Consider the following 23,006-nt stretch of genomic DNA (forward strand, 5'->3'; position numbering starts at 1 on the left):
TCACAATAATTTCCCCCGTCACAGGCTTTTGACAGAAATCCAGCTAAACTCACCTTGATCTGGTTCTGATGATTCATGCTCTCGGAGCTCATCTGGAACTTGACCGCCTCCATCTCCTCCAGACTGGTGTCCTGGAGGCTCCTCACCTGGCCCTCTGCCTTCTCCAGCTTGTCCTGCAGCTCCAGCATGGCTCCCGGAAGGTTCTCTGTCATCCTCAGTTCCTCTCTTAGGCCGGTGTTCTCCTGGCGCATGGCAGCCATGCAGGCCTCCAGCCGCTCCACCTCCCCGGAAGTTCTCTCCTCCAGTTCCCCTATCCTGTCTGCCTCCCCGCCCAGCCTTCCTTGGCCTCCTCCCTTTCTGCAGTCAGTCTACAGATAGTCATCCCAAGCTCTGCCATCTCTGTATTGGCCCGGTGGAGGCCTTCACGTATCTCAGCATTCTCCATGGCCAGCCTCTCATTTTGGGCCTTTAGCGTAGCCAGCTCTCCCCTGGCGGAGGCCTCTGCGGCAGCCGACTCGGACCGGGTGGCTGCCTCCTGGTCACGCTCCCTGCTCAGAGCCTCTTCCCTCTCTTTGCACTGCAGGAGCTCGGCCACGTGCCTCTGGTTAAGTGCCTCGGTCTGGGCTTTGAGCTGCTCTGTTAGGGTCCTGAGTGCGTCTTTCTGGGCCTCCATCACCTCCAGCTGGGCCTGGCTCCTCATCCTGTCCTCCCCAGAGGTCTTCAGCTGCAGTCTCAAATCCATCACTTCTGCCTGGAACCTGGACACCTCCTTCATGTTCACTTCCAGTTGGCCCTCCACCATAGTCAGCTTGGCGGCTACCTCCTGGCTCTCCTTGGCCTGGGCAGAGCTTCTCTGTAGCTGTGTTCTCTCCACCGTCTGTTTCTCAGTGGTGACCCTCTCTATCAGCTTTGTCTTTTTGGCACAGGCATTTTCTGCATCTGCCTTAGCCTTTTCCAGTGTCCTTCCTCTGGCCTCCAGGGACTCCACCCTGGCCTGGAGCTCTGCACAGCCCTTCTCCTTGTTCTCTAGCTGGGCCTTCCGATCTTTGAGCTGCTCCTGCAGGCTGGCTTCGCTCCTGCGGGATGCCCCCAAGCTCTTCTCCAGCTCTCCGATCTGCCCGTGGATGGACTTCAGTTCCTCCTGCATGGAGCTCAGCGCCGCCCTCACCGTAGCCTGCTCCTCCCTCAGGCCTTGGTTCTCCTGCTCCAGCCGTTTGGTAGAGGCATTTGAGACCGCAGCGGCCATGGCTGCCCTCTGTAAACTCTCGTCCAAGGCCCGGTTCTCCTCACGCAACTTCCTGTCCTTCTCATCCACTGTTACCTTGGCGTCTTCCAGCTGGCCCCTCAGGTGCTTGTCAGACGCCCTGAGAGCAGCCACCTCGCCCTCCAGGGCTGCCCGGCTCTCTGCCAGCTCCTTCTTCAGCTCCTCATTCCTCTTCACTGTGTCAAGCAACTTCCCATTCAGCTCCATCAGGTTGGTGCACTGAGTCTTGTACTCTTCCATTTTATTGGCCTGCTCCCTGATGCTAGATTCCAGCTTGGAGAGGTTGGCGCTCAGGATGTCCCTCTCCGTTGTCAGGCTATGGCTCTGGACCTCCAGGTGCTGAAGCCTCTGTATACTGGAGAGCAGCTCCGCCTCTCTGCTCTTCAACTGCTCCTTCAGGTAGAGTTGTTCCACCTCCAAGGCCTCTTTCAGACTGCATATGCTTTCCTGGATCTCCTCTTTCTCCTCCTCTGCTCTGTTTCTGGCCTCCTCTGCTTGTCTCTCCATCTCTTCCAGAACACTCTGGAGGTCCTGCAGCTGCCTCTGCAGGTTGTTGACCTCCTTCTCTCTCAAAGTCAATGCCCCCTTCAGCTTGTCAATGGCATTACGCTGCTCCTCTGCACACTCCGCAAACTTAGCGTTCCCCTCTGCAATGGATTTTGACAGCGACTCGAGCTTGGCCTCATCCTTCTTTTCTGCCACCTCTTTGACCCTTAGCTCATCTGCCAGCCTGTCGGTCTGTCTCCTCCTATCCTCTCCCTCTGCCAGAGCCTCTATCTTCCCCCTCTCAGCCTCCTTCAGTCTGTCCAGTAGCTCATGAATCTTCTGTGCCGAGTCAAAGTAGCTAGTCGCCTGCTGGCCCTTCTCATCCAACACCCCATCCAGTTTGGTCATTAGTTCTACGTTCTTCCCCTCTGCGGCTGCCAGCTTCTCCTGAAGGTGGCGATTTTCAATCTCCCTGGCCCTCTCCCCGGCCCTCAGGGATTCCAGCTCGCAGGACAAGGTCTCCTCCCGTGCCTCCAGGTCTTTCAGGGTCCCTTGCATTCCCTGCTGTTTCTCCTGGGCGGTCAGCGACACGTCCAGCTGCCTCTGTAGCTCCACCACCACACGTCTGAGCTCAGCACCCTCCTCCCCCATCTGCTGTACCCTGTCCAGGAGCTCCCGCTGCTTCAGCTCCGACTGGTCCAGCTCCAGGCGGAGCTCGTCCAACATACTCACCTCTACGCTGGAAGGCAACAACTCGTTCAACTCGCTCAGCATGCTTGGGCCATTGTCAGGGCTGCCAAGGAACTCATGAGCCTGCTGCGGTGGTTTAGGGTGGTTGGGGAAAGAGAGTATTCGATTGAGTGCAGATGACACCACTCAGTTTATGGTTTTATGTTTCATTATGGTATAATCTGAGCAATATGACTAGCAATATGATATGTTAAGATATGACCAGTTCATAATAGTGCCAGCAGAATAAAAGCTTTGAGGAGGAAGGTGGCTGTGTCAGTACCTGTGAGTAGGTGCTGGCCAGACTGTTAATGCTAGAGCTGCGACTGGGTGGTTTCCACATGTGGCCAGGTGAGTTGGGCATGCCCAGTGTCCTCCTGGAGTTCAGAAAACACGTGATGAGGTGACATCACCAAGTATCGTTTTAATCTACATCAATTCCTCAATCCAATACACAGCACCTGGAGAATGGGATGTATTATAAACCACTCTGTCTTTGTGATTGGTTACCTTGCGAAGGTGGGCCAAGACGAGTCAAGGTCATGACCCCTGGAGGCCACGTCAAACTGGACCTCGTTGAGCTCATACAGGTGACTTATGATGTCAACGCCGAGGTGAGATTTCAGCAAGGGGCTGCGAGTATAGTACCAGTCACTGCACAGAGAAGAAGATAAGCCTATTGATAGAATGAAAGGAGAAATACACACATTCACATAGAAATACCTTCACTAATATACTTAGCCTGTTGGTTATATCCAATTACCTTGACCCTCACAAAAAGTACAGTGCATATATGAAAAATGAACATCCCTTTTGTAAACACACAGATACATTTCACAAGTACATCGAGCACACAGACACGACACTTTACGAAGGAACAGAGGAACAGAGAAATACATTTATAGAAGTAAAACCCTACAAGGAAAGAGAAATTAAAGGAAATGATGTTTACTCGAAACAATGAATTTACCGTCAGATCAGTCCAAATCTCAGAACAGTAGTCTATGTCTAATGAAGTGTCACTTCAACCAAAATGCTAACAGTCCCTTAATTTAGCCAAACATGATTATGTTCCACAAATTTGACCCTACGCATCCATGTTCAACCCCTAAAACTGTTCCAGAAGTGGTGTCAGGTTTGAGATCTTCTGCTCACTTTGCCATTCCCACGTGTGATACGTATTTGAGAGATGAACCTCTCTTTGCCTAAGGGTTTTTAACCCATGACCTCTGTAAATCCTGTGCCGGGTTGAATTTTACCTGGTTACCCTTTGGTTCATCAGACACTGCTGCAGAGTGTCGGCCAGTCGTTGGTGCACCAGGGAGTAGCGAATGAAAGCCCTGCCCTTCCCCAGAGATGTCTTCAGCTGGAAGGGGGAAGTAAATAACATATTCACAGTGTTGTACAGCAAATATATGTGATAGCTGTTCAGCTGCAGCACCAATGAGGCCTAGAATGAGCATATGTGCTTCCTGAACATGTCCGTTAAAAGAATAGTTCAAATCAACGTTTGTCAGACATTTTAATTCCTCAAAAGTGGTTTATAATTCATCCATATTCAGCAACATCTGTTGTGTAGATCCTGCTTACAAAGAGTATTTGTGTTTCATGGCATGCCAAATTCCCCCATGTACTTATAACAACAGGTAAGTGCCAAAATAAAGGAAACACCAACATAAAGTATCTTAATAGGGTGTTGGGCCACCACGAGCCGCCAGAACAGGTTCAATGCAAATTGGCATAGATTCTACAAGTCTCTGCAACTCTATTGGAGGGATGAGACACCATTCTTCCACAAGAAATTCCATAATTTAGTGTTTTGTTGATGGTGGTGGAAAACATAAGGGTTCAATTGGGTTGAGATCTGGTGACTGTCACACAGACACACACACACTTTAACCCCATATGCTCCTTTGAGACACCTTTTTCAAAGTCACTGATCCCTTCTTCTAGCCATGATAGCCCAAAAAATAGGTAACTGGGCATTTTTATACATGACGCTACGCATGATGGGATGTTAATTGCTTAATTAAATCAGGAACCACACCTGTGTGGAAGAACCTGCTTTCAATATACTTTTTAAAAATCGCTCAATTACTCAAGTGTTTCCTTTATTTTGGCAGTTACCTAGTTATCAGCGAGACAGAGAACTGAATGCATATACGTTAATTAAGCAATCCATGACAGTTGCAATGTCAGGAGTATTAGCGATCAGGTCGATTTCAATCCCTTCAATCACTGTTGTGAAATATGTGTCTGAGTGGATTTGGTACATCATTTGTAGATCAAGTATATTTGTTCCTTCATTATTTCACATTAGGTAAAAAACAAACAAACATTAAAAGACCCAAAACTGTAATATTATACATAACTTCAGATAGAGGTTACACAGAAATGGTGACTGTGTTTGCTGGGACCCATAAAATGGTGTCAAAAAAACCTCTGAAGATACAACAACATTACATATGAATTACTACTAAACGTTGTGTATCAACAGTTGACAATCCTTATTACTGACTTTTAAAAGTGCAGATCTCCATACCTCTGGGATGGATTTGACAAAGCGGATACCATCGTTGGCACCTTTGATCTTGGCCAGACAGTCGCTGAAATAATCCCAGTAGTCTTTTCTGGTGCCAAGAAATGTTGTCTTCTCCTTCTGGTCAAACTGAATAGTGTAGATGACGTGTTGGCAATAAATCTTACATGACATACTGTTTAGCGATGTGAACAATGCCATATTGGTGAACATAGCAGGTTGGCCTTGATTTGACTTGGATTCTTCTGGAGACAGATTAGATTTTTAGTCTAGGACTAGACTTAATCTGTGTCTGGGAAACCACCCCTAAATCAAATCAAAGTTGATTGGATGTGTACACAGTTTAGCAGATAGGTGCAGCAACATTATTGTGTTACTAGCTCCTAACAGTGCAGTAAAAAAGTACACAAATAATAACAAACTAAAATCAAGAAACCAACATTTATTTTGATGCAACCATGATTATGGATAATCCTGAATGAATTGTGAATAACGATGAGTAAGAAAGTTAGAGGGTCAAAGGTTATACGCCAAAGACATTATACGCCAAGTTAACCTCTCTCCATTACCAATAACAGGGAAGGTTAGCATGGCTTGGGGGTATGATCTTTGCCCATCTGTTACTTTCTCACTCATCATTATTCATGATTCATTCAGGATTGTCCGTAATCATGGCAGCATCCACGTTCATGTAGAAGTGTTCAGAAACATATTCTACTCTTATTTACAATAAAAGTGACTCCAAAATGAAAAAATACACGGTTTACCATTCATTTATATTGGGCAGCAAATAATCTGAAACAAAACCAAAACTAACCGCAAATGCATCCAACCTGTTTGTAGAGTCATAAGCTTGATGTAGTCATTGCGTGCTAGGGCCTTGTTCCCATCCGGGCAGATGGTACCGGTGCATCATGGCTCGGACCAACAGACTGCTAAACAGCTTCTATCCCCTGGCCATAAGACTTAAATGGCTCACAACTACTGCTCCCCCTCACACCTATGCTGCTGCTAAAATTACTATTGACTAGATGTATTAAATTAAATCCAGGTGAAAGCTATGATCACTTATTGATGTCACCTGTTAAATCCGCTTCAATCAATGTAGATGAAGGGGAGAAGTTACAGAAGGATTTTTAAGTCTTGAGACATGGGTTGTGTACGTGTGCCATGCAGAGGGTGAATTGGCAAGAGAAAATATTTAAGTGCCCTTGAACAGGGTTTGGTAGTAAGGTGCCGGACATACCGGTTTGAGTGTGTCAAGAACTGCAATGCTGCTGGGTCTTTCACACTCAACAGTTTCCCATGTGTATCAAGAAAGATCCACCACCCAAGGACTCTCTAATTCTCTCCTTCTCTCTTTCTTTCTCTCTCTCGGAGGACCTGAGCCCTAGGACCATGCCCCAGGACTACCTGACATGATGACTCCTTGCTGTCCCCAGTCCACCTGGCCGTGCTGGCCTGCTGCTCCAGTTTCAACTTCCACCTGACCGTGCTGCTGCTCCAGTTTCAACTGTTCTGCCTTATTATTATTCGACCATGCTGGTCATTTATGAACATTTGAACATCTTGGCCATGTTCTGTTATAATCTCCACCCGGCACAGCCAGAAGAGGACTGGCCACCCCACATAGCCTGGTTCCTCTCTAGGTTTCTTCCTAGGTTTTGGCCTTTCTAGGGAGTTTTTCCTAGCCACCGTGCTTTTACACCTGCATTGCTTGCTGTTTGGGGTTTTAGGCTGGGTTTCTGTACAGCACTTTGAGATATCAGCTGATGTACGAAGGGCTATATAAATACATTTGATTTGATTTGACTCACCTGCAGCAGGTACTCCAGTTTGTAGGAGAATTTGTGCAGATTGGGACTATCATCCGTGATTGGCTCCCCATTCTCCCTGTACTCTTTAGTGAGCTCGGCAACAGCATCTGTGGTTCAGAGAGAGAGGGGAGAACAGAACAAACAGAACAAAAACAGATGTAAACACACTTAAAGGCATATACTATACACGTGCATTCCCCACACTCAGACACCACTGACAAAAACAGGGAGTTTCTACTACAGTAGCTACATGCCCTTTACCTGCAGAGAGAAACACTTTAATACGATTTCTCTCTGACCTGGTAGCCTCTTTCTCCTGAACAAAATGCAAAAAAAACGTCCACCCATCTAATCCGATAGTCCTGCTACCTTTTTGGGAGGCAGGTAGCCTAGTGGTTAGAGCGTTTGTTGGATCGAATCCCTAAGCTGACAAGGTAAAAATGTGTCTGCCCCTGAAAAAAGGCAGTTAACCCACTGTTACCCGGTAGGCCATCATTGTAAATCAGAATTTGTTCTTTATTTTTTATTTTACCCCTTTTTTCTCCCCAATTTCGTGGTATCCAATTGTTGTAGTAGCTACTATCTTGTCTCATCGCTACAACTCCCGTACGGGCTCGGGAGAGACGAAGGTTGAAAGTCATGCGTCCTCCGATACACAACCCAACCAGCCGTACTGCTTCTTAACACAGCGCACATCCAACCCGGAAGCCAGCCGCACTAATGTGTCGGAGGGTACACCGTGCACCTGGCAACCTTGGTTAGCGCGCACTGCGCCCGGCCCGCCACAAGAGTCGCTGGTGCGCGATGAGACAAGGACATCCCTACCGACCAAGCCCTCCCTAACCCGGACGACGCTAGGCCAATTGTGCGTCGCCCCACGGACCTCCCGGTCGCGCGGCCGGTTACGACAGAGCCTGGGCGCGAACCCAGGGACTCTGATGGCACAGCTGGCGCTGCAGTACAGCGCCCTTAACCACTGCACCACCCAGGAGGCCCAGAATTTGTTCTTAACTGACTTGCCTAGTTAAATAAATAAAGCATGTTTAGTTAGGTTCTAGAAATTCCAGGGTTTCTGTGCTTATTACAGCTCCACCATTCAATGACAAACAAACTGAGGTCCCACACTGACACACATACAAAACACACCACACGTACAGACAGTCAAGATGGAATATCCTCACAGCGATACATTTAAATGGCTTCCAGATCATATACAGGTCCAAACAGATGGGAGTCGAAAGCTCAGCATGTCCAACCTGGCATTTCTCCCCACATCCTCCTTACATCTCTACCTCCACAAAAACCTTCTCCAGTCCCCTTCCACCTTTCTCACACATCCCAGCTCAGCACATTAACCCACCTGCCTCTCATCCAGCATAAAAATAAATAAATGGAAAGACGATCGACGGGAGGCTGAGCATGCCCTCTCTCCTGCTGAAATGCTGACAGGGCCTTTCGGGTCGCCCCCACCATACTCTAGGGAGCACACCCCAGGGGGCTGGGGGAGAGGGTCGGCTCAATGATGTCCTCCCAATGAGGAGCGGGGACAACCAAAGTAACCAAAGTGTGGAAAGAAATGCTGTCTGGATTGTAGCCAATGTCAAGCCAGTCACATCCAGGCCACTGCAACCCCTCTGTCACTTGACCTCTACGATCCTTCTCTATTTCTCTCCCTCTTTGTCACTCGCTGGCAGCAGACAGTGGGGGTCTCCCCCTGTCACATTTACACAGGCCCGGACGCACTCGTTGTCACAAAGAGACTGACGCGAGCAACCACACGCAGCCTCACGCACACTCAATGGCAACGTACCATGCAGATCTCTGATAATCCTCCGAAGCTGGCTCTCCCCCAAAGCCTCACCGGCGGCCATGGTCAGACTAGCTCCCCGGCAACCAGTTCACCGGGTCATAAACAGCCTGCTGAATCAGAGAATCAGAGGGACAGTCAGAAACAAAAGAGAAGCACGTAGGTACGCACACACATTTACTACATCCCTTTCACTCTTTCATACAGTCTGTCTGTCAGTCACTCACTCTATCACACACACATGCACGTAAACACGCATGGACGCACGCACACACATATATATATATATATATACATATATATATATATATATATATACATATATATATATATATACATATATATATATATATATATATATACATATATATATATATATATATATACTACCATTCAAAAGTTTGGGGTCACTTAGAAATATTCTTGTTTTTGAAAGAAAAAGCACATTTTTTGTTGATTATAATAACATCAAATTGATCACAAATACAGGGTAGACATTGTTAATGTTGTAAATGACTATTGCAGCTGGAAACGGCAGATTTTTTAATCCATCATACCCGTGTTCCAATGGCACGTTGTGTTAGCTAATCCAAGTTTATCATTTTAAAAAGGCTACTCGAGCATTAGAAAACCCTTTTGCAATTATGTTAGCAGAGCTGAAAACTGTTGTGCTGACTAAAGCAATAAAACTGACCTTCTTTAGACTAGTTGAGTATCTGGAGCATCAGAATTTGTGGGTTCAATTACAGGCTCAAAATGGCCAGAAACAAAGCCCTTTCTTCTGAAACTCATCAGTCTATTCTTGTTCTGAGAAATTATGGCTATTCCATGTGAGAAATTGCCAAGAAACTGAAGATCTCGTACAATGCTGTGAACTACTCCCTTCACAGAACAACGCAAACTGGCCCTAACCAGAATAGAAAGAGGAGTGGGAGGCCCCGATGCACAACTGAGAAAGAGGACAAGTACATTAGAGTGTCTAGTTTGAGAAACAGACGCCTCACAAGTCCTCAACTAGCAGCTTCATTAAATAGTACCCGCAAAACACCAGTCTCAACGTCAACAGTGAAGAGGCGACTCTGGGATGCTGGCATTCTAGGCAGAGTTGCAAAGAAAAAGCCATATCTCAGACTGGCCAATAAATATGAAAGATTAAGATGGGAAAAAGAACACGAGGAAAATTGGAAAAAAGTGTTATGGACAGACAAATCTAAGTTTGAGGTGTTCGGATCACAAAGAACAACATTCGTGAGACGCAGAAAAAATGTAAAGATGCTGGAGGAGTGCTTGACGCCATCTGTCAAGCATGGTGGAGGCAATGTGATGGTCTGGGGGTGCTTTGGTGGTGGTAAAGTGGGTGATTTGTACAGGGTAAAAGGGATCTTGAAAAAGTAAGGCTATCACTCCATTTTGCAACACCATGCCATACCCTGTGGACGGTGCTTAATTGGAGCCAAACTATGCAATAACTATTTAGGGAAGAAGCAGTCAGCTGGTATTCTTGTCTGTAATGGAGTGGCCAGCACAGTCACCGGATCTCAACCCTGTTGTTGGAGCAGCTTGACCGTATGGTAAGTAAGAAGTGCCCATCAAGCCAATCCAACTTGTGGGAGGTGCTTCAGGAAGCATGGGGTGAAATCTCTTCAGATTACCTCAACAAATTGACCACTAGAATGCCAAAGGTAATTGCTGCAAATGGAAGAGTCTTTGACGAAAGCAAAGTTTGAAGGACACAATTGTTATTTCAATTAAAAATCATTATTTATAACCTTGTCAACATCTTGACTATATTTCCTATTAATTTTGCAACTCATTTCATGTATGTTTTCATGGAAAACAAGGACATTCTAAGTGACCACAAACTTTTGAATGGTAGTGTATACAGTACCAGAGAAATGCTTATTACTGGGTTTTTCTTTATTTTTCCTATTTTCTACATTGTGGAATATTAGTGAAGACATCAAAACTATGAACTAACACATATGGAATCATGTGGTAACCAAAAAAGTGTTGAAATCAAATTATATTTTATATTTGAGATTCTTCAAAGCAGCCAACCTTTGCCTTGATGACAGCTTTGCACACTCTTGGCATTCTTTCAACCCATCTTGAGGTAGTCACTTGGAATGCATTTCAATTAACAGGTGTGCTTTGTTAAAAGTTCAAATTGTCGAATTTATTTCCTTCAAGACTGTTGGAAAAGCATTCCAGTTGATGCTGGTTGAGAGAATGCCAAGAGTGTGCAAAGCTGTCATCAAGGAAAAGGGTGGCTACTTTGAAGAATCTCAAATATATTTTGATTTGTTGAACACTTCTTTGGTTACTACATGATTCCATATGTGTTATTTCATAGTTTGTGTCTTCACTATTTTACAGTGTAGAAAATAGTAAAAATAAAGAAAACCCCTTGAATGAGTAGGTGATGTCTAAACTTTTGACTGGTACTGTATATACACACATTCATTACCCATTTCAAGGTATTGCTGAAGACAATGTTGTGCTTCCCAACTTGTGGTTTGAACTCATAAGCCTCTGAGAGCTCAGTGTTGGACTGAGAATGAAAGAATTAGATGTCCTTTTAGTTTGTGAGTTTTACTATGAGCTCCACATTAAACTCAGCATCGCTTTTAGTACATGGTGTTCATGGCTGCTTGGTTGCATAGAGGTAGAGTCATTTACCAAAGCAGCTGTTCCTCCAGGCTAAAAAAGGCTAAAAATATATCTATGAAATATTTCTAAAATATCACACTTCTCAATTCAGTCAGCTGTGTCTGTGACAGCCTCTCTCTCGCTCAGCGTGAATAACAAAGCCACTGTTGCTAAAGCAAAGTGAGACAACATCAACAATAACAGTATAAAAAAAACTATAATAAATACTCAATAATAATGATAATAATAGTGATTAGACAAAGGGGACAATATACAGTGCATTCGGAAAGTATTAAAATGTTTCCGAGATTTTGTTACGTTACAACATTCTAAAATGGATGAAAATATTATTATTGTTTCCCTCATCAATCTACACACAATACCCAATAATGACCGAGCAAAATTAGCTTTTTTGAAATTATTGCTCATTTATTAAAAATTAAAAACAGAAATACCATATTTACATAAGAATTCAGACCCTTTGCTATGAGACTCGAATTTGAGCTCATCCTGTTTCCATTGAACATCCTTGAGATGTTTCTACACCGTGATTGGAGTCCACCTGTGGTAAATTCAATTGATTGGACATTATTTGGAAAGGCACACACCTGTCAGAGCAAAAACCAAGCCATGAGGTTGAAGAAACCGTCCGTAGAGCTCCAAGACAGGATTGTATTGAGGCACAGATCTGGGGAAGGGTACCAACAAAATGCAGCATTGAAGGTCCCAAAGAACACAGTGGCCTCTGTAGCAATTTTGATGTTACACAGGACACGGAAACCAATTGTTACTTACCGTCTTCATGTACTGGATGTGCTGGTTGACAACATGCATAGTAAAGTTTGCTTAACTACATCTTTGTCTGTCGTGACCACAACACAAAGCATATTGAAACACGGTGGCGGCGGTACTCAAAAGAACCTGGATCTCATCAACGTAAATGAAGAATACATCCCAGGCGGCAGTTTGCAAAAGTACCGCATTTACAAGCTAGTCATTGAGCCTAACGTCAACGCTAGCTGACTATCGTGAGTGAGTCTATGCTAAAAGCTAACTGGCTACTGGACACAAGCAGATTCATGAGTAACTAACATTCCAATCTACAAATAAATCGCCATGGAAAATGCACAGAAACCTCTGGAAAAAATAGACTTTGATGATTGTAATTTAGCACTGACCTGGAAATTAATCATGTACAGTCGTAGCCAAAAGTTTTGAGAACGACACAAATATGAATTTTCACAAAGTTTGCTGCGTCAGTTTGTATGATGGCAATTTGCATATACTCCAGAATGTTATGAAGAGTGATCAGATGAATTGCAATTAATTGCAAAGTCCCTCTTTGCCATGCAAAGGACCTGAATCCGAAAAAAAATATTTCCACTGCATTTCCGCCCTGCCACAAAAGTACCAGCTGACATCATGTCAGTGATTCTCTTGTTAACACAGGTCTGAGTGTTGACGGGGACAAGGCTGGAGATCACTCTGTCATGCTGAGTGAGTTCGAATAACAGACTGGAATCTTCAAAAGGAGGGTGGTGCTTGGAATCGTTGTTCTTCCTCTGTCAAACATGGTTACCTGCAAGGAAACACGTGCCGTCATCATTGCTTTGCACAAAAAGGGCTTCACAGGCAAGGATATGGCTGCCTGTAAGATTGCACCTAAATCAGCCATTTATCTGATCATCAAGAACTTTAAGGAGAGCGGTTCAATTGTTGCGAAGAAGGCTTCAGGGCGCCCAAGAAAGTCCAGCAAGTGCCAGGACAGTCTCCTAAAGTTGATTCCGCTGTGGGATCGGGGCACCACCAGTACAGAGCTTGCTCAGGAATGGCAGCAGGCAGGTGTGAGTGCATGCACAGTGAGGCAAAGACTTTTGGAGGATGGCCCGGTGTCAAGAAGGGCAGCAAAGCTTCTCTCCAGGAAAAACATCAGGGACAGACTCATATTCAGCAAAAGGTACAGGGATTGGACTGCTTAGGACTGGGGTAAAGTCAATTTCTCTGATGAATCCCCTTTCCGATTGTTTGGGGCATCCGGAAAAAAGCTTGTCCGGAGAAGACAAGGTGAGCACTTCCATCAGTTCTGTGTCATGCCAACAGTAAAGCATCCTAAGACCATTCATGTGTGGGACTGCTTCCTAGCCAAGGGAGTAGGCTCACTCACAATTTTGCCTAAGAACACAGCCATGAATAAAGAATGGTACCAGCACATCCTCCGAGAGCAACTTCTCCCAACCATCCAGGAACAGTTTGGTGACGAACAATGCCTTTTCCAGCATGATGGAGCACCTTGCCATAAGGCAAAAGTGATAACTAAGTGGCTCGGGGAACAAAACATCGATATTTTGAGTCTATGGCCAGGAAACTCCCCAGACCATAATCCCATTGAGAACTTGTGGTCAATCCTCAAGAGGCGGGTGGACAAACAAAACCCCACAAATTCTGACAAACTCCAAGCATTGATTATGCAAGAATGGGCTGCCATCAGTCAGGATGTGGCCCAGAAGTTAATTGACAGCATGCCAGGGCAGATTGCAGAGGTCTTGAAAAAGAAGGGTCAACACTGCAAATATTGACTCTATGCATCAACTTCATGTAATTCTCAATAAAAGCCTTTGACACTTATGAAATGCTTGTAATTATACTTCAGTATTACATAGTAACATCTGACAAAAAATATCTAAAGACACTGAAGCAGCAAACTTTGTGGAATTTAATACTTGTGTCATTCTCAAAACTTTTGGCCACGACTGTAATTTAGTTTGGTGGAATGTATCATGGCGCCGGAGAAGATGGCTGACATTTTACGTGCTCCTGACCAACTGTGTTTTTAAAAAAACATATTTTTTAGTTTACTTATTTTGTACATAATGTTGCTGCTACCGTCTCTTATGACCGAAAATAACTTTTGGACATCAGAACAGCATTACTCACCACGAACTGTCAGAAGCTTTTTTGTCCTTTAAAGAGTCCAACGTGAAGGACATACTGCTTTCCCGGGAACAGGCCCAAATCCACGTCATTTGGGTGAGGAGAAGACAGAGAAAATGAGAACGGAGGTCTGGCTGCCTTCAGAGAATTCGTAGGTGATCGAATAAACCCCCACTGCCTTCCGTTTTACTAGCTAACGTGTAATCATTGGAAAATAAAATCGACAACCTACGAGGAAGACTAAACTACCAATGGGACATTAAAAACTGTAATATCTTATGCTTCACGGAATCGTGGCTGAATAACGAAATTATCAACATACAGCTGGCTGGTTATACGCTGTATCGGCTGAATAGAACAGCGGCGTCTGGTAAGACAAGGGGTGACGGACTATGTATGTTTGTTAACAACAGCTGGTGCACGATATCTAAGGAAGTCTCAAGGTTTTGCTGGCCTGAGGTAGAGTATCTCATGATAAGCTGTAGATGACACTAACTACCTAGAGAGTTTATCATCTGTATTTTTTGTCTGCATACCACTACAGACCGATGCTGGAACTAGGACCGCAATTAATGAGCTGTATTCCGCCATAAGCAAACAGGAAAACGCTCATCCAGAGGCTTCAGATGAAGCAGATGCTAAGCTGCAGGACTGTTTTGCTAGCACAGACTGGAATATGTTCCGGGATTCTTCCGATGGCATTGAGGAAAACACCACATCAGTCATTGGCTTCGTCAAAAAGTGCACCGATCAAGTCGTCCCCACAGTGACCGCACGTACATACCCCAACCAGAAGCCATGGATTACAGGCAATGTCTGCACTGAGCTAAAGGCTAAAGCTACCGCTTTCAAGGAGCGGGACTCTAACCCAAAAGCTTATAAGAAATCCCGCTATGCCCTCCGATGAACCATCAAACAGGCAAAGCGTCAATTCAGGATTATGATCGAATCATACTACACCAGCTCTGACGCTTGTCGGATGTGGCAGGGCTTGCAAACTATTACAGACTACAAAGGGAAGCACAGACAAGAGCTGCCCAGTGACACGAGCCTACCAGATGAGCTAAACTACTTCCATGCTCGCTTCAAGGAATATAACACTGAAAGATGCATGAGAGCACCAGCTGTGATCACGCTCTCCACAGCCGATGTGAGTAAAACCTTTAAACAGGTCAACATTCACAAGGACGCAGAGCCAGACGGATTACCAGGACGTGTACTGTAAGTATGTGCTAGCCAACTGGCAAGTGTCTTCACTGACATTTTCAACCTCTCCCTGTCCAAGTTTGTAATACCAACATGTTTTAAGCAGACCATCATAGTCGCTGTGCCCAAGAACACTAAGGTAACCTGCCTAAATGACTACCGACCCGTAGCGCTCACATCTGTAGCCATGAGGTGCTTTGGAAGGCTGGTCATGGCTCACATCAACACCATTATCCCAGAAACCCTAGACCCACTCTAATTTGCATACCACCCTAACAGATCCACAGATGATACAATCTATATTGCACTCCACACTGCCCTTTCCCACACCTATGTGAGAATGCTATTCATTGACTACAGCTCAGCGTTCAACACCATAGTGCCCTCAAAGCACATCAATAAACACCTCCCTCTGCAACTGGATCCTGGACTTCATGACGGGTCGCCCCCAGGTGGTAAGGGTAAGGTAGCAACACATCCGCCATGCTGATCCTCAACAAAGGGGCCCCTCAGAGGTGCATGCTCAGTCCTCTCCTGTGCTCCCTGTTTACTCATGTCTGCACGGCCAGGCACGACTCCACATCATTAAGTTTGCTAATGACACAACAGTGGTAGGCCTGATCACGACAACGACGAGACAGCCTATAGGGTGGTCAGAGACCTGGCCGTGTGGTGCCAGGACAACAACCTCTCCCTCAACGTGATCAAAACAAAGGAGATAATTGTGGACTGCAGGAAAAGGAGGACCGAGCTCGCCCCCATTGTCATCGACGGGGCTGTAGTGGAGCAGGTTGAGAGCTTCAAGTTCCTTGGCGTCCACATCACCAACAAACTAACATGGTTCAAGCACACCAAGACAGTCGTGAAAAGGTGCACGACAAAACCTATTCCCTCTCAGGAGACTGAAAAGATTTGGCATGGGTCTTCAGATTCTCAAAAGATTCTACAGCTGCACCATTGATAGCATCCTGACTCTAGAGAGTATCATGACAAAGGCTCTCCTCACACAAAAAAAGACTACAACGCATGCTCATGAGACTCCAAAACTACGAGGTCAGTCTCCAATACATTCCTGGAAACCATGTGGTGCTGGCCGACCTAACAGTACAAGAAAACAGAGGTCCTGTGGGAGGTAGAAGTGGAATCAATCAATATGATACAGTACCTGCCTGTGTCAAGCAAGAGACTAAAGGCCATCCAGAAAGCCACTGAGCTGGACCGGGAGCTCCAGACACTGAAAAATGTGATCCAGAAAGGGTGGCATGAAGTGAAAGAACATGTACCCTTGGAAGTAGCCATGTATTTTCACAACAGAAATGAGCCGAGTGTGCAAAATGTAGTTATCTTCAGAGGTGAGGGAGTCGTTGTGCATGCTGCCCTCAGGTCAGAGAAAATGCAGAGAATCCCATTCCTCACACATAGGAATCGAGATATGTCTATGAAGAGCCCACGAATGTGTCTACTGGCCGGGCATGAATGCACAGCTGAGAACATAGACGGAACAATGTAGCACCTGCACTGCATGGGGTGTGAAGCAGCAGAAAGAGACGCTGAGCCCACACGAAGCACCCAAGTATCCCTGGGAGAAACATTTACATTTACATTTAAGTCATGTAGCAGACGCTCTTATCCAGAGCGACTTACAAATTGGTGCTTTCACCTTATGACATCCAGTGGAACAGCCACTTTACAATAGTGCATCTAGGTCTTTTAAGGGGGGGGGTGAGAAGGATTACTTTATCCTATCCTAGGTATTCCTTAAAGAGGTGGGGTTTCAGGTGTCAGAAACGACCTGTTCCAGTTCAACGACAGAGACTACATGGTCACAGTTGATCATCTCTCAAACTTCTAGGAAGTTGACCATTTGGAGAACACACATTCATTTGAAAACTGAAGACACACTTTGCACGCTATGGGATACCTGACATCCTTTACTGCGACAATGGCCCCCCCAGTACTCGTCAAAAGAGTTCTGAAGTTTCAGCAAGGCTTGGGACTTTAAAACACACAAAACATTGTCTACAGTGGTTCCCAAACATGTTATAGTCCCGTACCCCTTCAAACATTAAACCTCCAGCTACATACCCCCTCTTGCACCAGGGTCAGAGCATTCTCAAATGTTGCTTTTGCCATCATTGTAAGCCTGCCACACACACACACGATACAATACATTTATTAAATATAAGAATGAGTGTGAGGTGTCACAACCCGGCTCGTGGGAAGTGACAAAGAGCTCTTATAGGACCAGCGTACAAATAATAATAATCAATCATTTTGCTCTTTATTTAGCCATCTTATATATAAAACCTTATTTGTTCATCAAAAATTGTGAATAACTCACCACAGGTTCATGAGAAGGGTGTGCTTGAAAGGATGCAAATAACTCTGCAATGTTGGGTTGTATTGGAGAGTCTCAGTCTTAAATCATTTTAAAATCATTTCGAAAGAGACTCTCTTGTTCAGATATTGATAAGTGGACTGGAGGCAGGGCATGAAAGGGATAACAAATCCAGTTGTTGGTGTCGTCCGTTTTGGGAAAGTACCTGCGTAATTGCGCACCCAGCTCACTCAGGTGCTTCGCTATATCACATTTGACATTGTCTGTAAGCTTGAGTTAATTTGCACACAAATAAATCATACAATGATGGAAAGACCTGTGTGTTGTCCTTGTTAAAACCTCTTAAGGCTATGGCTTACTTTTTCGAACATTCTGTTAAAAATCGTGCAACATTTCAGCGTCCTGCTACTCATGCCAGGAATATAGTATATGCATATGATTAGTATGTGTGGATAGAAAACACTCTGATGTTTCTAAAACTGGTTAAATCACGGCTGTGACTATAACAGAACGTGTGTTTCGTCGAAAAGCCCAAGGACAACTGATCACCAAAAAGTGGAAAAAATATCAATGCGCCACTTGCATGTATTGTCTATGGCACAGCAAAATAGATGGCTCCGAGATGACAAGTCCTACAGCTTCCACACGATGTCGCCAGTCTTGGCAATTGCCTGGAGGTTGTTCCTTGGTCAAACGAAGAAGAGAGACCCCATACCATCCGGTGTACGACGGAAGAGAGATTTCCGACCATGATTTCAAGACGTGGAGCTATTGAATACACATCGCCCCGTGATCAATTTGATAGATTATTAACGTTTACTAATACCTAAAGTTGGATTACAAAAGCATTTTGAAGTGTTTTGTGAAAGTTTATAGGCAACTTTTTTAATTTTAAAAAATGACGTTGCGTTTTGAAACAGTGTTTTTTTCTGGATCACACAGTTTTCATAGATGGATATTTTGGGTATATATGGACCGATTTAATCGAAAAAAAAGACCCAATAGTGATGTTTATGGGACATATAGGAGTGCCAACAAAGAAGCTCGTAAAGGTAATGAATGTTTTATATTTTATTTCTGCGTTTTGTGTAGCGCCGGCTACGCTAATTCTTTTGTTTAGGTCCCCTTCAGGTATTTCGGGGTGTTGCATGCTATCAGATAATAGCTTCTCATGCTTTCGCCGAAAAGCATTTTAAAAAACTGACTTGTTGGCTAGATTCACAATGAGTGTAGCTTTAATTCAGTACCCTGCATGTGTGTTTTAATGAACGTTTGAGTTTTAACGAGTGCTATTAGCATTTGGCGTAGCGCATTTGCATTTCCTGATGGCTGGGTGGGACGCAGACGTCTCAGGTGACGCTAAGAGGTTAATGCAGACAGAGAAGAGCTCCAACTTCTTAATCATAGCTTCAATTTTGTCCCGCACATTGAATATAGTTGCAGAGTCCCTGTAATCCTAGATTCAGATAATTCAGGCGAGAAAAAGCATCACCCAGATAGGCCAGTCGTGTGAGAAACAAGTTGTCATGCAAGCAGTCACAAAATGAAAATCATGGTCAGTAAAAGAAGACTTTAAGCTCGTCGCTGAATTTAAAAAAAAGTGTCAATACTTTTCCCCTTGATAACCAGCGCACTTCTGTATGTTGTAAAAGCGTTACATGGTCGCTGCCCATATGCAGAAAATAAACAAGAATTCAGGGGCCTTGCTTTGACAAAATTAACCATTTTCACTGCAGTGTCCAAAACGTCTTTCAAGCTGTCAGGCATTCCCTTGGCAGCAAGAGCCTCTCAGTGGATGCTGCAGTGTACCCAAGTGGCGTCGGGAGCAACTGTTTGCACGTGCCTTACCACTCCATTATGTCTCCCTGTCATGGCTTTTGCGCCATCAGTACAGACACCAACACATCTTGACCACCGAAGTCCATTTGATGTTACAAAGCTGTCCAGTACTTTAAAAAGATCCTCTCCTGTTGTCCTGGTTTCTAGAAGATGATGTCTTCCTTAATTGACCCCCCATAAACGTAACAGACATATACCAGGAGCTGTGCCAGGCCCGCCATATTGGTTGACCAACCCAGCCCAGTCATTGTTTCAAAACATCTCCTGCCATGTCACTGATGCGTTGTGAAACAGTGTTTGATGAAGTCATTGTCTGTATAGTTTTTTGGGCCTTTTCCCCCAGCATTGTACCAGCCATATCCGCAGCAGCAGGAACAATTAAGTCCTCCATAATAGTATGGGGCTTGCCTGTCCAAGCCACTCGGTAGCTCACCATATAAGACCCTTCTAGCCCCTTCTTATTAATGATATCTGTTGCTTTTATACATGTCTTACGACTCGAAAGTCATCTTAATTCTCGCTGAAAAAACTCCTGTGGCTTATTTTTCAAAATGAAATGTTTCATTTCTAAATGTCTGCGCAAGAGTGAGGGTTTCATTGAGTTGTACTGTTGCACATACAACACACTGTGTGTGGCTGAGGAAAGGCACTACTCCCAATATAAGTGAACCCCAAATCAATGTAGTTCTCATCATATATCTCTTCGATGGTCCAACGTCCCTGTCTGTTATTCGGTGCTTTCGGGTAAGGGGGCAGTAGCTCTTCGGCTGCATCAGATTCACAACTGTCAGTGTCCATGCTAGCTGGGCTAACAAATGTAGAATTCCTGATGCTAGCATTGGATGTGCTCGTGGAAGCAGAACAACTTGTGTCGTCGACAGGTGCAGGTGTAGTAATGCTGGTAGTAGTACTACCAGTAGAGTGTCTCTATGGACGCGGGCCTTACTTTTCTTAACCATTTATCCATGTTTGAGCAAACGGAATGAGCAGCAGCTACGTTTAGCTACATAGTTAGTTAGAATTCCCGCAAGAGAGTAGAGGTTAATGTGATTGGATGTTCATTATTTGTTATATTATACAGGATACCCGCAAATTAAATGGGAATGTGGAAAACAGCCAAAAGACTAATGGCAAAAGCAAAGAGAGTAGGTGCTGACCCATACCTGGATCAGAGAAATACCTTGTCACAAGGAACAGACAGCAGCCCTGCAATGGAGCTCGTGGGATGATGTACAAAGACACTACTGCTAATGAGTAAAAATCTGAACGGTGATGACAAGCTGTCAGCAGTAGAAGTTCAAAGGCAGACAGCAGAGACAGGCAAAGTACTACGACACCTCTGCTAAGGATCAAACAGAGCTGCCAATGAGATGACAGGGTGAGAGTTCAGCCACTCAACTGGACAGAAACAGTGGTGGCAGAGGGCCACAGTAGTCAGACCTTTGGAGCAAAGGTCCAACGAGGTGAAGGCAAAACAGGGACAAGTCTTTGGGAAGAACAGGAGACGCCTGAGGAAGAGCAGAGAAATAGAGGAGGATCTCCCCACTGTTGAGGTGCTGACGCCCAGGAGTGGACGCTGCACCTCAACAACAAGTTCCAAACATCGCAGGTCAAGCACCTCCAGATGTAATCAGCACTCTCCACACAAGGTCTGGTTGGGCCATCTGAAGACCTCTAAATACCTGAAAGACTTTGTGTGAATGTACATTTGAAAAAAATGAATAACGTCAATGGAAAGGCAGACATTAAACATTCAGTTCACATTCAAGTTTATTGCAGACTTGGACTACAAGCCAAAGTTAGGTGGAGTGGAGTCTGCCTTTGTAGGTTAAAATGATGTCATACATGAAACGGAAACTAACTGCTTCTTACCGTCTTCATGTACTGGATGTGCTTGTTAACAACATGCAAAGTACAGTTTGCTTAACTATATACACCACCGTTCAAAATCAGCCGTTTCCAGCTACAATAGTCATTCACAACATTAACAATGACTACATTGTATTTATCAATTTGATGTTATTTTAATGGAATTTGTTTTTGCTTTTCTTTCAAAAACAAGGACATTTCTGAGTGACCCCAAAGTTTTGAACGGTAGTATATATAGTTAATCTTTTTCTTTGCCACTCTGCCGAGAAGGCCAGCATCTCTGGGGTCGCCTCTTCACTGTTGACGTTGAGACTGTTGTTTTGCAGGTACTATTTAATTAAGCTGCCAGTTAAGGACTTGTCTGTTTCTCAAACTAAACACTCATCTACTTGTCCTCTTGCTCAGTTGTGCACAGGGGCCTCCCACTTCTCTTTCTATTGTGGTTAGAGACAGTTTGTGCTCTTCTGTTACGGGAGTACACAGCGTTGTACGAGATCTTCAGTTTCTTGCATGGAATAGCCTTCATTTCTCAGAACAAGACTAGACAAGACTCAGAACAAGACTAGACGAGACTCAGAACAAGACTGAAGAAAGTTTTGTTTCTGGCCCTTTTGAGCCTCTAATTGAATCCACAGATGTTGATGCTCCAGATACTTAACTAGTCTAAAGAAGGACAGTTTTATTGCTTCTTTAATCAGAACAACAGTTTTCAGCCATGCTAACATAATTGCAAAAAGGTTTTCTAATGATCAATTAGCTTTTAAAAATGGATTAGCTAACACAACGTGCAATTGGAACACAGGAGTGATGGTTGCTGATAATGGGCCTATGTAGATATTTCATTAAAAATCAGCCGTTTCCAGCTACAAGTGTCATTTACAACATTAACAATGTCTATACTGTATTTCTGATCAATTTGATGTTATTTTGGACAAAGAATGTGCTTTTCTTTCAAAAACAAGGACATTTCTAAGTGACCCCAAACTTTTGAACGGTAGTGTATATCTTTGTCTGTCGTGACTACAACACAAAGCATATTGATACAGCCTCCATCATTCTTCAATATAAGAAGTTTGGAACCACCAAGACTCTTCCCAGAACTGGCCGACCAGCCAAACTGAGCAATCGGGAGAGAAGCGCCTTGGTCAGAGAGGTGACCAAGAACCCGATAGTCACTCTGACAGAGCTCCAGAGTTCCTCTGTAGAGATGGGACAACCTTCCAGAAGGACAACCATCTCTGCAGCACTACACCAATCAGGCATTTAAGGTAGAGTGGCCAGATTGAAGCCACTCCTCAGTTAAAGGCACATGACAGCCTGCTTGGGGTTTGCCAAAAGACACGTAAAGGACTCTCAGACCATGAGAAACAAGATTCTCTGGTCTGATGAAACCAAGATTTTAACTATTTGGCCTGAATGCCAAGCGTCACGTCTGAAGGAAACCTGGCACGATCCCTACAGTGAAGCGCGGTGGTGGCAGCAGCATCAGGCTGTGGGGGTGTTTTTCAGCGGCAGGTACCGGGAGATCGAGG

General features: G+C 44.6%; 1 protein-coding gene across 1 annotated transcript in view; it reads right to left on the reverse strand.

Moving 5' to 3' along the window:
• The window catches only part of fyco1a (FYVE and coiled-coil domain autophagy adaptor 1a), a 60,267-nt gene that overhangs the window by 35,179 nt on the left and 2,082 nt on the right, over positions 1 to 23,006 (reverse strand). Inside the window, 8 exon segments of the mRNA XM_029632078.2 lie at positions 54 to 337; positions 340 to 2,566; positions 2,763 to 2,856; positions 2,990 to 3,133; positions 3,739 to 3,845; positions 5,022 to 5,147; positions 6,836 to 6,942; positions 8,646 to 8,755. Coding sequence (XP_029487938.2) covers positions 54 to 337; positions 340 to 2,566; positions 2,763 to 2,856; positions 2,990 to 3,133; positions 3,739 to 3,845; positions 5,022 to 5,147; positions 6,836 to 6,942; positions 8,646 to 8,706 — 3,150 coding nt within the window. The 5' untranslated portion in view covers positions 8,707 to 8,755.

Source organism: Oncorhynchus nerka, linkage group LG24 (genome assembly GCF_034236695.1).
Source record: "Oncorhynchus nerka isolate Pitt River linkage group LG24, Oner_Uvic_2.0, whole genome shotgun sequence".
NCBI classification, from domain to species: Eukaryota; Metazoa; Chordata; class Actinopteri; order Salmoniformes; family Salmonidae; genus Oncorhynchus; species Oncorhynchus nerka.